Genomic DNA, 13,728 nt, shown 5'->3' with positions numbered 1-13,728 from the left:
AAGTTGAAATCTTGACAGGTGGTTATGCCTTTCTTCAAAATATGCCTTGATTCTAAATATTGATTCTAAATTCTAAACTAGGAGACTATTCGTCTGACTTCCTCTGTTACTATGAAATAAAGCCTAAACTACCATTTAAATAAATTGTTGAGATTTCAGGTGATGTATACAATTCACTGATGTCTGAATGAGAAACTGATACAGTGAAGAAGCAAGAAAGTAATTTGAAAAGGGAAACAGATCTTCAAACATTTGATGAAGCTATAAAAACCAACACCAAGAGAGGTGGTTCTGATACTAGGCATAGGATCGTCCATGAAGAAATTCAGCAATTCCAAATTAACATGCTCTGATACCAAGATAGTAACTAAGACAGTATGTTAGTGGTACAGAAACAGACATAAGGGAGTTCCCGTCGTGGTGCAGTGGAAACAATCCGACTAGGAACCATGAGGTTGCGGGTTCGATCCCTGGCCTCGATCAGTGGGTTAAGGCTCTGGCGTTGCCATGAGCTGTGGTGTAGGTTGCAGACATGGCTCAGATCCCATGTGGCTGTGGCTGTGGTGTAGGCTTGCAGCTACAGCTCTGAATGGACCCCTAGCCTGGGAACCTCCATATGCCTCGGGCGTGGCCCTGAAAAGACAAAACAAAACAAACAAAAACCAGACATACAGACAATGGAACAGAATAGAGAACCCAGAAATAAACCCAGACACCTATGGTTAATTAATCTTCGACAAAGGAAGCAAGATATAAAATGGGAAAAAGTCTCTTGAGCAAGTGGTGTTGGCAAAACTGGATAGCTGCATGTAAATCAATGAATCTGGAACATCCCTCACACCATGCCCCAAAAAATAAATAAAAAATAAAAATGGCTTAAAGACTTAAACATAAGACCAGACACCATAAAACTCCTAGAAGAGAACATAGGCAAAACATTTGCTGACATCAACTATACAAATGTTTTCCTAGGTCAGTCTAAGGCAATAGAAATAATGACAAAAAATAAACCAAATTAACATACTCTGAAAATTGAAGGAGTTGCAGACATGCAGGGGGCATAAGGATGTTTTCTTTTGGTGATTTCATTTTGTGACTTCATGCTAGATGATGCAGTAAAATAGAGTGTGATCTGATTTCTTCCCCTTCGATGCCTGATAGTGTTTTGGCACTAGATCTACTCCTGCCTTTAAGGTAGAACAGAACGTACCGAAGCTTCCCAGCTTTTCCTCTTGGAGGCATCCCTTCAAGCCTGTAATGCTCACCTTTAGGACTCATGCTTGCTAAAATGCCCCATGACAACAAAGTCCTAATGGGTTTAAATGTCTGTCTTCATGTCTCTCTCTTCCGTAACAGTACTGTAGAGGAGAAAGAGCCGGTCTTGTCAGGAATCCTGGTGATGACAGGTCTGCCTTTTTTTTTTTTTTTTTGGCTTTTAAGGCTGCACCTGAGGCATATGGAGGTTCCCAGGCTAGGGGTAGAATCAGAGCTACAGCAACTGGCCTACACCACAGCCACAGCAATGCCAGATCCAAGCTGTGTCTTCAGACTACACCACAGCTTATGGCAATACCAGATCCTTAACCCACCGAGCGAGGCCAGGGATCGAACCCTGGTTCCCATGGAGGCTAGTCTCATTTGTTACCATGGAGCCATGATGGGAACTCCAGGACTGCCCTTTATTAACCAGTATCCTGAACAGGTGCCAAACCTCCCTAGGATTCAGTTTTTCATTCATTAGATGAAGATAATAGTCATGATTTTCACCAGCTTCCTCCTTGGTTTAAAGTGAGGAGCAGAGGAGACCTACTGTGGACTCTGACATGAGCATCAGCAGCGTCTTGTGCAGTGCTCAGATTTCAGTCACTGAGTGGGGCCGACCAGGGTGAGACTGAAGTACCCACTGGAAGGAGGTCTTGGGATCTCTGTCTCCACCTCCTCTGCTTTCTCTTCCCATCACTGCCTCTTGTCCCTTAGGTATCTTCCCGTTTCCAGGGGTCTATTCTAAGACATTAGCGGCTAAAAAGGCTTAAGCAGCAAAGATATGGCTCTGGAACGTGGAGTTTCAGACATTTATAACAGGTGATGGGGAAGTTCACCTCTATCTATGCCTTTAGGGCAGCAGGTATTTCTTTTTTTTTTCTTTTTTTGCTATTTCTTGGGCTGCTCCCGCGGCATATGGAGGTTCCCAGGCTAGGGGTTGAATCGGAGCTGCAGCCACCCGCGCCACAGCAACGCTGGATCCGAGCCGCGTCTGCAACCTACACCACAGCTCACGGCAACGCCAGGTCTTTAACCCACTGAGCAAGGGCAGGGACCGAACCCGCAACCTCATGGTTCCTAGTCGGATTCATTAACCACTGCGCCACGACGGGAACTCCTAGGGCAGCAGCTCTTTCTTTCTTTTCTTTCTTTCCTTCTTTCCTTCTTTCTCCTTTTTGGCTGTGCCCATGGCATGTGGAAGTTCCTAGGTCAGGGATTGAACCCGCGCCACAGCAGCAACCCAAGTTGCAGCAGAGACAATTCTGACCCACTGAGCCACAAGGGAACCCCCAGCAAGAATTCCTTTTTTTTTTTCTTTTATTTCTTTTTTTAGGGCCTCGCCTGCGGCATATGAATATTCCCAGGCTAGAGGTCAAATAAGAGCTGCAGCTACCAGCCACAGCCACAGCCACAGCCACTCGGGGTCCGAGCTGTGTCTGCAACCTACACAGCTCATAGCAACGAGGGATCCTTAACTCACTGAACAGGGCCAGGGATCATCACCGCTGAGCCACGACAGGAACTCCCCAGCAGGAATTTCTTAAACCAGAGCCTGTGAATAATTTTTTAAATGTGTTTTCATTTCATATACTTAAAATATATATGTGTAAATATATATATGTATATATATATTTCCAGAATCATCAGTGTGAATTGTACCACATCCGAGGCATGCAAAAGTTCCTGGATCAGGAACTGAACCTGAGCCACAGCAGTGATAACGCCGAGTCCTTAGCTACTAGGCTACCAGGGAACTCCCAACGTGAGTGTTTTATAGCTTAGAATTGCCATATGCTTCCTTCTTCCCTGCCCTTCTAATAGCTGCATTTGTGACCCACACCACAGCCCATGGCAACTCGGGATACTTAACCCACTGAGCAAGGCCGGGGATTGAACCCGCGTCCTCATGGATTCTAGTCTGGTTGAGCCAACACAGGAGCTCCAAACCTTTGAGGTTTTGTGTGTTTTCATAAATTAAGTTTCTAACAGCAGAATCATTGGATGTTGGAGAAGTTGTGGAAATTGTTAATATATTAATACGGAAATCAGCATATACACACTCAAGCCAGGCAATCAGGCTGTGAGCAGAGAGCAGTATTAGATCCCAGAACGAAAGCAAACTGTTGCCCGCAGGGTTACTAAGCACAGTTGTTAAAAAGAACACGTAACAATAAAGTTATTTATTTTGAGGAGGAGACTTCCGGTAGGGGCATTTCTTTTTCCGCCAGGGCCTATGTTCGTCATCTTCTCAGTTTACATTCCAACCGGAAATACTTCTACCCCGTGTAAAGCCACGTCGGTCCTGGTCTCAGTCCCGCCCACGCAGAGGGGGGAAGCGCTTCCGGGGTCAGGGGTGTTCTGGCTTGCCCCGCCCCGGCGCCGGTGCCCTGCTGGAAGGCCTGGCTCTCCCGGAAGTGGCCCGGGCCTCTCTCTGTTGGGGTCCCCACCTCCCTGCTGCTGCTGCGGGCCGCAGGGGGGGCAGCTATGGCGGAGGCGGCGCTGCTGCTGCTGCCAGAGGCGGCAGCGGAGCGGGATGCACGGGAGAAGCTGGCCCTCTGGGATGGAAGACTGGACACTACGGCGCCGCTGACGGACCGGCAGACAGACTCTGTGCTGGAGCTGAAGGCGGCGGCCGAGGACCTGCCTGTGCCGACCGAGGTGAGGTGACGGTCTGGAGCTGGCTGCTCTGCTCCTCTGGCGCGCCGGTGGACCCCGGCCTTGCAGACCCCGGCCTTGAGACCCCTGTCCAGGGTCTCTCCTCTCCTCCCGGGTCACGGTGGCAGCTCTGGTGGGAGAGGCCCCTTCACCTTCCTGGGCTGTCAGGCCTCGTGCCGCTCTGGACTGCCGACTCTCCCCTCTGGCGCGGAGACGGCTGTGGGGGGTGTCCAGTGGCTAGTGGCGCTGGACGTGGGACAGTTGGCCCCGAACCTTGCCCTGGCTTCTTGCCCCCGGTGTCCCTGGTGTCAGCGAGACATGGTCCTGCTGCCCACCGCCTCTCGGAAGGAGAAGGCGCTGAACCCCAAGTGCTTTGCTTCAGGACAGACTCCTGTGGGTATTCATTTAACCACCTTAATGAATAGCCTAGCGTCCTTTTTCCGTAGGGGTACTTGGGGAGACCAAAGTTGATCCCTGGTGAGTTTCATTCATCGCACACTGAGCGGTGAGCTCTCGATCAAGTACAGGTTATGGGAGAGCCGATTTATATTTGACTTAGAGCAAAGCAATAAAAAATTTTCTTTGAAAGTTGGGTCAGTACATTATTAGATAATGCTAGTTTTTATGTTAACTTTTAAAATTCTGGTTACCTTTGAGATCTTATGTATTATCACTGCTTGTGGAATTCAGTTCAGTTAGTTAGTAATAGCAAGTAGTACGTTTTATGAATTGTCAGTTTCTTGAAAAACTTTTTCTTATTTTGAGGACCGGGTTTAGGGAGATTATTTTATTAGCCACTGGTGGTTACTTTGGATGTTGGAAGCATTCTTTTTATACAATTTGGAATTGTGACCAAAGGCAGATTGAATAGAGACTTTAACTTTTTTTTTCCTGCCCTGGCACTCTAGAGATTAAGAACTTTCGTTTGAAAGTTCTTGCCACTTTCTCTGTTGCATGCTCTGCCGTAAAATGCAGGTGTTCTTTTCTTGGGTTTCTCTGTCCACCTCAGGGATTTTATGGTAGAAGTGGGTTTGAAATAAATGAGGAAGCAGGTGGAAATTTGCTTTGGTGTGGCTATCACAGTCTTTTATGCCCTGGGTAATGGAAGTTGTTTGCTCTGTAAATATTCCAGTCTGTTTGTAATTGATTTGGTCTATCACCAAAGCAGGATGCTTGGACATCACAGCACCTGTGGCAAACATATTCCATGAGAAAAATAACCCGATTTTTTTTTTTAATTGTTTGGGGTCATAAACTGTCATTCTTATCCAGCAGGAAGGAAAGAATTGGAAGTGAAGTAACTGGAATCTCTTCATTTTCACCCCATTATTTGATTCTTATGCCATATCATACCTACCTAGCTTTTTGTGGTCATTTAACATGTACGATGTGCCCACCCTGGGCTAGGAATCGAGACTAGAAAGATAAGAAAAATGAGATCCCTAGCCTCATGGAGCTGGCATAATTATGGTGATTATGAGCCTGTAAAAAAGCACAAAGACGGTAAGTTCAGACTATGGTCCATGCTATAAGGAAAATAAGATAGGATGTTGTGGCACCAAGGAATGAAGTGTGTCCTTTTAGATAAGGAGGGAAGAGGCTTCTGAGAAGTATCTGCCTAAGGTGAGAACTCATGATGGAAAACAAGAAGCCAGCCTTGCAAAGGCTAGAGAAATAACCAGCTGGAGGAGAAAGCAGTGCAGAGTCCTGGGTAGGGAATGATCTTGGCAAGTCAGCGAGGGTCTTCTGGTACATGCAGCCTTGGTATTGGATTCCTGTGAGAACAGAACCCTTGGAATTCCCGTCGTGGCGCAGTGGTTAACGAATCTGACTAGGAACCATGAGGTTGCAGGTTCAATCCCTGCCCTTGCTCAGTGGGTTAAGGATCCGGCGTTGCTGTGAGCTGTGGTGTAGGTTGCAGACGCGGCTCGGATCCAGCGTTGTTGTGGCTCTGGCGTAGGCTGGCAGCTACAGCTCCGATTCGACCCCTAGCCTGGGAACCTCCATATGCCGTGGGAGCGGCCCAAGAAATAGCAAAAAGACAAAAAAAAGAAAGAAAAAAGAATGGAACCCTGGCCTGTTGTTTACCCATCCTGGCATTTTTGTGGGGAAGTTCTCATTGCTTTCCAGCTTTCTGGAGCCTTCTTTTCCCCGTTTATGTCTGGTGGGAAGACTTTGGAGTCGAGTTTTATTTTCCTCCTACCACTCTTGGCACGAGAAAGAATGCGTCAATTTTCATTTTGTTCAACCGGTGTATCTCTAAAGGATTTTCTGTAGTGTTTCACAATTTTCAGGAGATATATTACTTCCTGAATGACTGGAACTGGGCAGGTTAGTTAAATAATAAGAAGGAGCTAACTCTAAGCAAATACCATGAAGCTGGTTGTTTGTTTTGTTTTGTTTTTTGTATTTTTAGGGCCGCCCCTTCGGCATATGAAAGTTCCCAGCCTAGGGGTCGAATGGGAGCTGTAGCTGCCAGCCTGTGCCACAGCCACAGCAACATGGGATCTGAGCCACATCTGTGACCAACGCTACCGGATCTTTAACACACTGAGCGAGGCCAGGGCTTGAACTCCTGTCCTCATGGATACTAGTTGGGTTTGTTACCACTGAGTTACAGTGGGAACTCCCCTTGAAGCTGTTAATAGCTTTCTTTTTCATGAAGGAGAACTAGTCCTATCTTGGAAAGAAATTATACGTCTTTATTTGGTGTTAGGTAAGAGAATTTGCAGTAGAATATTAGGTAAAAAAACAGGGCACGTATTTTTTTGTTTCTTTTTCTTTTTTTTTTAATAGTAGTGAGGGCCTTTTTCTCTCTGCTGAATTTAGTAGTACTTAATAAAATGCTGAGCAAATTTACCCTGAAATTTATGTGTAATTTACCGATACAGTTGTTTTCCTAAAGGCTATATGGCCTTAGACATATTTCTCTGAGCCTCTTCTTCTTTTTTTTTGTCTTTTTGCCTTTTCTAGGGCTGCTTCTGCAGCATATGGAGGTTCCCAGGCTAGGGGTCTAATTGGAGCTGTACCCACCGGCCTACACCACAGCCACAGCAACACCAGATCCGAGCCGAGCCGCATCTGCAACCTACACCACAGCTCACAGTGACGCCGGATCCTTAACCCACTGAGCAAGGCCAGGGTTCGAACCCACAACCTCATGGTTCCTGGTCGGATTCGTTAACCACTGAGCCACGACAAAAACTCCCTGAGCCTGTTTTCTTCTTTATAAAATGGGGATTATAATAGTACTTGCCTCACAGTGACTTGTGAGAATTCAGTCATGTATGTGAGGTGCACACAGCCAGCATTGCGTTATTGGTGGTGCTCTTCTCCCCAGCTGATCAGCGCCTTAAAAGGGCACATTAGAACCTTATGATCTTAAGCTGGTGTAGGTGTCACTCAGACCAAAGGTGAAAAAGAAGTGGTTCGGTGTCTTGAGAGGAGGTTCTGAGACTCCACCTGTACCTCTTCAGTGATTTGCGTCAAACACAGACGGTAATGTCAGGTTTCATTTAGGGACTGAATGAATTAGATTGATTACAAAAATGATTTTCGCCAACCCAGAACGGTGCAAGAAAGTCAAGCTTGGGAGAGGAAGGTATATTTGCTTGTTTTTTTCCCCAGACCTGCTCAGCTGGTCAGGCAAGGCTTGATAGTTTATCATAATTAGTTTAATGTGTTAGTGTCTCCGTTCGTGTCACCTGTATAGTAGTAGCTCTCCAGAACGACAATCAGGAACCCAGCCTGTGCGCTTCTCTCTCTGGTGGTAAATGTCTGCTCCATCTGGAAGCCTGGGGAGTGTGAGCGAGACACAGGTGTTCGGTCCTCTCCTCTTCTTCAGGCGTGAAAGAGGGGTCACAACAGGAAGGTTTGTGACACCCCCACACCCTTCCTGATTGGCCATTCTGTTCCAGGTGCTTTCAGAAAAGAAGTCGGCTGGGCAGATGTACCGCATCAGGGCATCTTCTCATAAGCTCTTAAAAGGCAGCTTGTTTTGTTATTTTAAAAATTGATTCTTAGAAGTGGTGGCCGAGTTCCCGTCGTGGTGTAGTGGTTAACGAATCTGACTAAGAACCATGAGGTTTCGGGTTCAGTCCCTGCCCTTGCTCAGTGGGTTGACGATCCGGAGCGTTGCCCTGAGCTGTGGTGTAGGTTGCAGACGCGGCTCGGATCCAGCATTGCTGTGGCTGTGGTGTAGGCCAGCAGCTGCAGCTCTGATTCCACCCCTAGCCTGGGAACCTCCCTGTGCCGCAGGAGCGGCCCAAGAAATAGCAAAAAGACCAAAAAAAAAAAAAAAAAAAAGTGGTGGCAGGGTGGCTTCTCTCTTGCTTGGTTTGAGAGAAAATGATTTTGTATTAGAACACAACAACAGGAACAAGTAGCCTCTTTCTGCTTCTAATATTTAAAAGTCCTGGTGATTGGGCAGTAGTCATTTGTGCATGAAGTAATCAAATAGGATGCTTTTTCATACATGAGCATATGTTTATTTACAACCTCTAGGTTACAGATTATGTCTGGAATATCTATAGTACCTTCTCAAGTAGCCAGTTTTCATATGAGTTTATTTTCTAAAATATATTAGAAGATATTTGTTCAAAATGACAGACTGAGCACACCACCCCTGGATCCTTTTGACAACACGATAGTAAATGTGTGGCACACCCAAAACAAAGATGGTGCCAATAAATCTGCAGTTTTACTAATTTATGAAAGTCAGGAAACATGTCCTGTCATTTTAAAAATGAATCTAAAGACTTAATAACAGAACAAGCTGTAAATATACACATTTTATTTTATTTTGGCAGTGTCCACTGCATGCAGAAGTTCCTGGCCCGGGGATTTAACCCGATCCACAGCAGTGCCAAGGCTCCATCCTTAACCTGCTAGGCCACCAGAAAACTCTAATATTACAGATTTTGACATTTTAGAAAAGAGATGGTATAGGTGATGGAATTTGAGAGTAAATGTAGAAGGAAATGTGAGCGTCCTCATTTCTTCATTTTTCATGGAGAGGAGTCAGTAGATGGGACCTTAAATTGATGAATTAAAACACAGTGCTCTGAATCGGTGTTTTAGAGTTAACAGAGGAACCCACGACAATGTTGAAAGCAGAGTAGTTACAAGTGGAGATTGGAAAAGGAGGCTACGTTTCATTTTAACTCTTCTGATGATTTGGAATAGAAAATACATTCATGTGTCTTGAATAATTTCTGTAAAAGAGAATTGATAAAAGTTGCAAACTATCTCTTTGGTTCCTTCTTTGAAAGGTCTTTATTTTGTCCTCAGATTTCTTAGACATAATTCTCAAATTGTAAACATTTGACTTAGCAATTCCTTTTTTTTTTTTTTTTGTCTTTCTGTCTTTTCTTGAGCCGCTCCTGCGGCATATGGAGGTTCCCAGGCTAGGGGTCTAATCGGGGCTGTAGCCACCAGCCTACACCACAGCCACAGCATCGTGGGATCTGAGCCAAATCTTTGACCTACACCACAGCTCACTGTCCCCCTGGACATTTAAAATAATGGCCCTTTAGAATTTAACGGCAGAGAGTTAGAATCTAAAGAAAATAAATTCTTAGAGTCTAAGAAAATAGAGTCTTAGACTCTAAGAAAATTAATTCCATCTTTTCCTGGAGTTCCCCTCATGGCGCAGTGGAAACGAATCCGACTAGGAACCATGAGGTTTCAAGTTAGATCCTTGGCCTCGCTTAGTGGGTTAAGGATCGGCGTTGCAGTGAACTGTGGCGGCCCTAAAAAGACAAAAAAAAAAAAATGCTGCATATCAAATGAAAAAACTATGGTGCATGTAGTATACTGTCATTTGGGTTAAAAAAAGGTGCGCTTCTGTTGTATATGCATAGACTGTCTTAGGAAAGCTTCATGCCAAAGTAGTTCACAGTGAGAGCCCCTGAGGAGGGAGCTGGCTGGCTGGGGAACGGGTCCATGGGAAGAAGACTTTTCACTGCATATCTGTTGAGTTTGTGCCATGTGAATTTTTACCTGTTCAAATAGGTAGGTTTTAAAAGACTGCTATATTTATTACAAACAATTGTGGGAAATGATTTTTTAATCTGGAATTTGTTATATATTATGAAGTAGTACAGAATTATATGTTGAAAGACCTCATGAACTCTGACAGGAGAATGGGATTGTTACATACTTTTTCATTTTGCAAAACTGTAAGTATGTGCTGTCACAACTGTGGTTTTGACAGTGATCCACATCACTTTTTTTGTTTTCCTTAGAGCTGCACCCAAGGCATAGGGAGGTTCCCACGCTAGAGGTTGAATCAGAGCTGCGGCTGCCAGCCTGCGCCACAGCCACAGCCATGCCAGATCCGAGCCACATCTGCAACCTTCATTCCATGGCTCACGGCAACACCGGATCCTTCACCCACTGAGCAAGGCCAGGGATCTAACCTACATCCTCGTGGATGCTAGTCAGATTTCTTTCCACTGAGCCACAATGGGAACTCCTGATCTATGTTACTTTTAAAGATACATTTATAACCAGGAGTTGCTACTGTGACTCAGTATGTTAAGAATCTGACTAATGTCCATGAGGATTTGGGTTCAGTCCCTGGCCTCCAGCCTCACTCAGTGGGTTAAGGATCCAGCCTTGTCACAAGCTGCAGTGTAGGTCACAGATGCGGCTCCAATCAGATGTTGCTGTCGCTCTGGCTGTGGTGTAGGCCTGCAGCTACAGCTCAGATTCACCTGCGGCATATGGAAGTTCCTAGGCTAGGGGTCGAATCAGAGCTACAGCTGAGGGCCTACGCGGCAGCCACAACAACGCAGAATCCTTGACCCACTGAGGGAGGACAGGGATTGAAATCGAATCCTCCTGGATACTAGTTGGGTTCATTTCCATTGAGCCACAACGGAAACTGTGGGTCTTCAGTATTTTGATTGCCTAAGGTTTATAAGTTATTTCTTTAATTAGTCACAGTATACCTTTAAATGTTATATTACTTAGTGTATAAGAGTCTTACAACAGTATGCTCCCAATTCTTCCTTTCTCTCTCTGTGCTATTGTTGTCATGCATTTTACTTTTACATATACTGTAAACTTGTCATACATTGCTACTCTTTTCGCTTTCGACATTTATCTTTAAAAATTTTTTTGTTATAGTTGATTTACAATATTCTGTCAATTTCTGCTTTATAGCAAAGTGACCCAGTTTTATATATATATATAGATAGATATATATATACATACACAGATATACGTGTATATATATATATGTTCTTTTTCTCATATTCCATCATGTTCTATCACAAGTGTAGACATTTATCTTTGAGTGATTAAAAATGAGAAAAATTATCATACTTACCTTTATTTTAAGCATTTTTAGAGCGTTTCAGTTTTTTTGGAGGGGTTGATGGGATAGATCTACCTTTTCATCTGCTGTTGTATTTCATATGTCTGAAGAGGCTTCTTTAACATGTCTTGTAATACAGGTCTGCTGGAAATGCGTTTTCTCAACTTTGTTTAAACTTTGTCAAACTTTGTTTAAACTCTTTGCTTAAAAAAAATTCTCACTAGATAAGAATTCTTGATGGACAGTTTTTTTTCCTTTCATTACTTAAAAGATGTTGGTCTCTTGTCTCCTGATTTGCGTAATTTCAGATAAGTCTGCTGTAATTCTTATTTTTATTCCTCTGTATATGATGTATCTTTTTTACCTCTGACTACCTTAAGGTTTTCTCTTTGACTTTGATTTTCAGATTTTGAATATGATGTGTCTAGGTGTGTATGTGTGTGTGTGGGGGGTATATACTCTGATAGGGATTTTCTAAGCTCCTCAGAAGTGTAGTTTGGTGTCTTTCATTATTTTTGGAAGATCCTCAATTTCTTTAAATAATTCTTCTCCTCTGTTCTCTTCTTATTTTGAGATTCAAGATTACGCATATATTGGATCATTTGATATCTTCCCACAGTTCTTGGATATTGTGTTTACTTCTTATTTTCCCACTCTGTTTCTTCTTTATGTTTAATTTGGGTTGATTTCTATTGACCTGTCTTCAAGTTCACTGATTCTTTCCTTAGCTATGTTACGTGTACTGATGAGTCCATTGCAGGTGTTCCTCATCTCTGTTGCAGTGATGGTTATTTCTAGCATTTCTATTTGACATATATGGTTTTCATTTTTCTGCAAATTCTGCATCTTTTCATTCATTTTATTTATATTTTATATCAGAGCCTATGACATATTAGCCACAGTTATTTTACATTTCTTATTTGACAGTTCCAATATCCAGATCATAAGTCTGGCACCATTGAGTGCTTCGCCTCTTGACAGTGAGTTTTTTTTCTTAATTATTCCTTTTCTTTTTCATGTAATTTTTGGTTGAATACTGGACATTGTTTGCAGGACATGTAAGAATGAGGAAAATAGTATGAATGCTGGAAATGAGTACGCGTCTTCCGTTAGGTTGTTAGTGTATGGGGTTGGGTCAGTCTAGTGAGAATTGAGCTAGGTTTGGGTTTTGTTATTCTGGTTACTACTGGCTTCCAATTTCTCGACTGATACTTTTTGCCTTGTGTTGGGGCTGGATTGCTGCAGGGTTTTCTGAACCTTCCTCCTCAACCCTCAGCTTTTGGTGTGCTGTGTGCCTGAGTCTCAGACGGTGTCTGTGCCTTTGTCCCTCTCATAAGAGTGCATTGCAGGTGCTTTATGACCTGGTGGTGGTAGGTGGTAGTTTTTTGTCAATCCAATTCCTGTCTCAGTCTTAGGCAGGACCTTTGCTCCTGGGCCTCGGGGGTGAAGTTTCTTCCTGATTCTGCTCTCCTTTGGCAGGAGGAGACTTCTGATATTCTGGGTCTTGGGTTGTTTCTTGCCTTCCCTCCATGGGTAATGGTTGTTTCCTTTTCCCTTTCCCCGGCTGTAGTGTGTCTTCCTCTTTACCCTAGGGTTGCTAAGGTTTACTGCCCCTTTCTCAGTGTCTTAAATTTTTTGTTCCCCTGGGGAGAAGGGTCTGGATGGGGCTCTGTGCCCCCTTTCCACAGCCCTCCTCTCTTCTAGGCCTGCCCCACCCGCCCTTATTCTTTCTAATGAGTACCTGGCGGAGGTCTCTGAAGATTCTCTGAGTGGATGCAAACGCCCCTGGTGTCTGTGGCTTCCAGGGATTCTGTGTTCACTCACCTTCTAGCACTGAGCAATTTGTAAGAAATGTTAGCCTATTTCTTACCTACTTGTATGGCATTTGTCACTTCTCTTTCTGTGGTATGCCATGGTGAGCCCTTGCTCTCACTCTGTCTCTGCCTGGAGGCACCTGTCTTTTTCTAGATTTTAAGTTACGTGGTTACTCTGAGTTTTCTGATGGATCCAAGAATATGATTTTCTGGATTATTTGTCTTTTTCTTATTATTAGATGCAAGCAACACTCTGTCTAGCATTCTTTTTTTTTTTTTTTTTTTTTTAAAGCTTGGGCTCATCCTAGAATTCTTTATTTTAGCCTAGCTTCTGTGTGCTTTCTGGTATAGTTTTCAAATATGTGCCTGATCTGTGTCTTCCTCACTTTTCTTCCTTAGGTGTCCTGTAAACAGTGCTGATAGAATTACGTATTTGAATTTTGCCATGATCTGTTCATATATAACTAAAGTTTACTACCAATAAACTGTGATTTTGTAAAGGTAGCTTACAGACTATTCTGTTCTCAAGAAGCAATATAGATTCTGTTTTATAACTTTACTTACTCTGACAAGGAAACTCTCTTACACTGTTGGTGGGAATGTAAATTGGTGCAGCCACTATGGAGAACAGTATGGAGGTTCCTTAAAAAACTAAAATTAGAGTTACCGTGTGAT

General features: G+C 43.8%; 1 protein-coding gene across 1 annotated transcript in view; it reads left to right on the top strand.

Annotated features, from left to right (window-relative positions):
• The first annotated feature begins 3,612 nt into the window (after positions 1–3,612).
• COG3 (component of oligomeric golgi complex 3) overlaps positions 3,613–13,728 on the top strand; it is a 66,446-nt gene continuing 56,330 nt past the window's right edge. The window contains exon 1 of the mRNA XM_047755707.1: positions 3,613–3,921. Coding sequence (XP_047611663.1) covers positions 3,748–3,921 — 174 coding nt within the window. The 5' untranslated portion in view covers positions 3,613–3,747. The remainder of the gene's footprint in view (positions 3,922–13,728) is intronic.

The sequence above is a fragment of the Phacochoerus africanus genome, chromosome 13 (genome assembly GCF_016906955.1).
Source record: "Phacochoerus africanus isolate WHEZ1 chromosome 13, ROS_Pafr_v1, whole genome shotgun sequence".
Taxonomy (NCBI): domain Eukaryota; kingdom Metazoa; phylum Chordata; class Mammalia; order Artiodactyla; family Suidae; genus Phacochoerus; species Phacochoerus africanus.
This window is presented reverse-complemented; position numbering and strand designations above follow the sequence as displayed.